Genomic DNA, 3,043 nt, shown 5'->3' with positions numbered 1-3,043 from the left:
ATTTGAAAATGGGGTATGTTTCTGGCTTAGTTTCTCGTTTGGGACGATAAACGAAATCTTGAAAATTCGAATATATCCGCTGGAATAAAAATAATAATCGTATGTTTCTCTGTTTCTCGTTCTTTTTTCTTCGTTGTAAGAATTGGATAAACTTTATCGCGATTTTGTTTTGGAATAAATTTAGACGAAGATGAATAATTAAAGATTTGAAAATGATAGATAGGTACTGGATTAATTTATCATTTGAACGAGGGTTTGTTGAAAGGATAATTTAAGCACGTATGTTTCTCTAATTCTCTTTTTTCTTTTTTCTTCGTTGTAAGTTGGTTAAACCTTATCGTGATTTTGTTTTGGAATAAATTTAGACGAAAATGAATAATTAAAGATTTGAAAATGGGATTGATACGTTTCTGGATTAATTTCTCGTTTGGACGAAGATTATTGAAAGGAAAAATTGAAACTAAAGTATTTCTTATTCTTCTTTCTTCGTTGGTTGAATGGAGATTGTAAGATTTTCTTCTGGAATCGTTTAGACGACGAAGACGAATAATTAAACGAAGATTTGAAAAATACCGTATATTAATTTCTCGTTTGAGATCGGAGCGATTTTGTTTTGGATATTGTTTGGAAGGAATTTTAGGGGATGAAGATTTCTGGATTGGAGGAGATATTTGGATATTAATCGCATAGAGCGAAATTCTAAGAAGATCCAAACGAGAATTTATATAATAAATAAATAATTTCCTATTCCTTTTTTGAAAATCACACGTGAGAATAATTTTCTAGTTAAAGTTTCTCAAATTCTTCCTTTCGAATTACAACCATCTATTATTTCTAAGAGAATCCCTTCGAGTCAAATTTCTTTCTTTTTTTATCTTTTCAAATAAATTTGGGGGAAAAATTCGCGAGACAAGCACACCAAGAAGTGGTCATCGTCGTGCACGCGGCCTAACGAGCTTTTAATCGAGCCGATCGTTAGGTCGTGAGCCGGGCAAAACGTTAGCGAATTAATTGCGAGACTCGGAGCTCCAACTTAGAGGCTAGTAAGTAAGTAATTGTTTGGTTGGCGTTACGTACAGTACTTACAAAGCCGTGCTTGTCGCTGATGTTGTTAGTGAGTTTGAGCTTGTGGAAGCTCACGACCTTCTGCATCCATTGCTCACCGCTGCTCGGCGAATCCGGGTGGATGTACATCCTCTTCGGCATTTCCGGGTCGGCCTTCCCCGCAACCATCCACCTGCTGCTCGACAAATCAACATCGATCGATTAATAACGTTTAGTAATTTTTATTAGTAATTTTTCCACTTATTGTTCTTTCTTTCTTTCTTTCTTTCTCCTTCTTTAATTCCCTTTCGATTCTTATAAATTCGCGATCAAGCAAAAAATGAAAATCACACGTTATTCATAACGTAGAATATTCGAGATAAATATACTTCTTTCTCTCGATACTCTTTAGGGAAACAAAACGCGATAAACACGCGTGTTGTACTTGAAGATATGTATCGCTTCGTATTAAAGGTATATAAAAGTGTTCCTCGTGTTCGATCTTTATCGTTAAAAAAAAGCGTTAAAAATTACTATATCGATGGAGCTATTACTATTTACAAGTTTCTTTACAACGCTCGTTTAATTTGTTCGTAATTACGCGATATTTGTTCGCAACGTGATTTTAATTCGCTTAAAATTACGCGATATAATATACGCGGAGCAAAGAGAAACACGTCCGTCCCGTACCGTGGCCGGAAAGCGACTTTGTCGAATCGATATTTCAATAACATTCGAGTGTTGACGTTTCTTATGCCGCGGTACGCATTCGTTGTATTACGTCTCGTATCGACCTTATGTTATATATAAGCATACGATATAAGAAAAATAAAATGTTAGTGCGATAATTTTTAATAAGTAACGTTTAACGCTTAAAAAATTGATGGTAAAAAAAATTAATAAAATAAACGATATATTATATATATATATTTTTTAATTGGTATTTCGTAGTCGTTTATTTTATTAATTATATATATATATATATATAATTAATACCACATAAATATTTTAAAAAAATTCAAGAATCGAATCACGCGTGTCGAAAACATTAGATCGTGACGTACAACGAAAAAACGTTGAATAAATATTATTATATATATAAAAAAATTATTAAATATTATTATATATAATAAAAAAGAAAAAAAGAAAAATCAAACGATGCTACAAAAATGGTATACGACGACATAAGGCTGGAACGAAAACGAAAAAAGTATGGAATAAATATTTAAAGAAATTAGAAGAAAGAAAGAGACGGTAAAAATTTCTTAAATCTAAGCGGAAACTCGTGGTGGAATCGGTGCAATTCTCGAGTTACAAGACGGCGGATAGGAAGCGGGCGGAAAGGTGTCGATCGTTCGAGTTTCTCGGTTGATTCCTCTAAGTACCGGCTACCGCGATTGTTGTCTTTTAAGGGAGGCGTGTCTGCCGGTTCGGATCCGTCGTCGCAGGTGGGTCAAAACGAGCGAGCGAAGAAGAAACTCGTTCGACGGGTTCCAAAGTGGCTGCGGTCGCCGGCGTGATGTAATCGTTCATTGTGGTCTGCCTTTCGATTGGCCGTCGACTTTTCTCCTCGCGGACCTCGCTCCTTCGTTCCCGTTTCGTTCCTCCGGCCAATTGTCCCTCTACACTCGCGCGTGAACTCGGGCGAGGCGACGCTTCCGAACCACCGATTTCGAGAAGGAAAAGTTTCAACAATTCGAAAATATTCTCGATATTTCGTTCTTAAAAAAAAAAAAGAAAACGAATCGAATATGTCAAACAGGAGGATAGAAAATTAAAATTCGAAAAATTATTCACCGTTCCGTTGAACAATCGGCACGCAAAAACCAATAACCATTTTAAATTGTTATAATAATAATTTATATATTATAAAAATAATAAAATATTATTTTTGAAAATTCGGCTTGGAGAGTTAATAACCGATTAAAAACGGATTCTTCGAATTAAGAGAAATCGGATGCAAGAAAAAGTTTCGTGAGAACGGGAGCGCGAGGATCGC

The 3,043-nt window shown here is 35.2% G+C and overlaps 1 protein-coding gene across 1 annotated transcript in view; it reads right to left on the bottom strand.

Annotated features, from left to right (window-relative positions):
• LOC102676767 (optomotor-blind protein-like) overlaps window positions 1-3,043 on the bottom strand; it is a 110,156-nt gene that overhangs the window by 58,896 nt on the left and 48,217 nt on the right. The window contains 1 exon segment of the mRNA XM_031508436.1: window positions 1,078-1,240. Within this exon segment, the coding sequence (XP_031364296.1) occupies window positions 1,078-1,240 (163 nt within the window).

The sequence above is a fragment of the Apis dorsata genome, unplaced genomic scaffold, assembly GCF_000469605.1.
Source record: "Apis dorsata unplaced genomic scaffold, Apis dorsata 1.3 scaffold_86, whole genome shotgun sequence".
Classification (NCBI taxonomy): Eukaryota; Metazoa; Arthropoda; class Insecta; order Hymenoptera; family Apidae; genus Apis; species Apis dorsata.
This window is presented reverse-complemented; position numbering and strand designations above follow the sequence as displayed.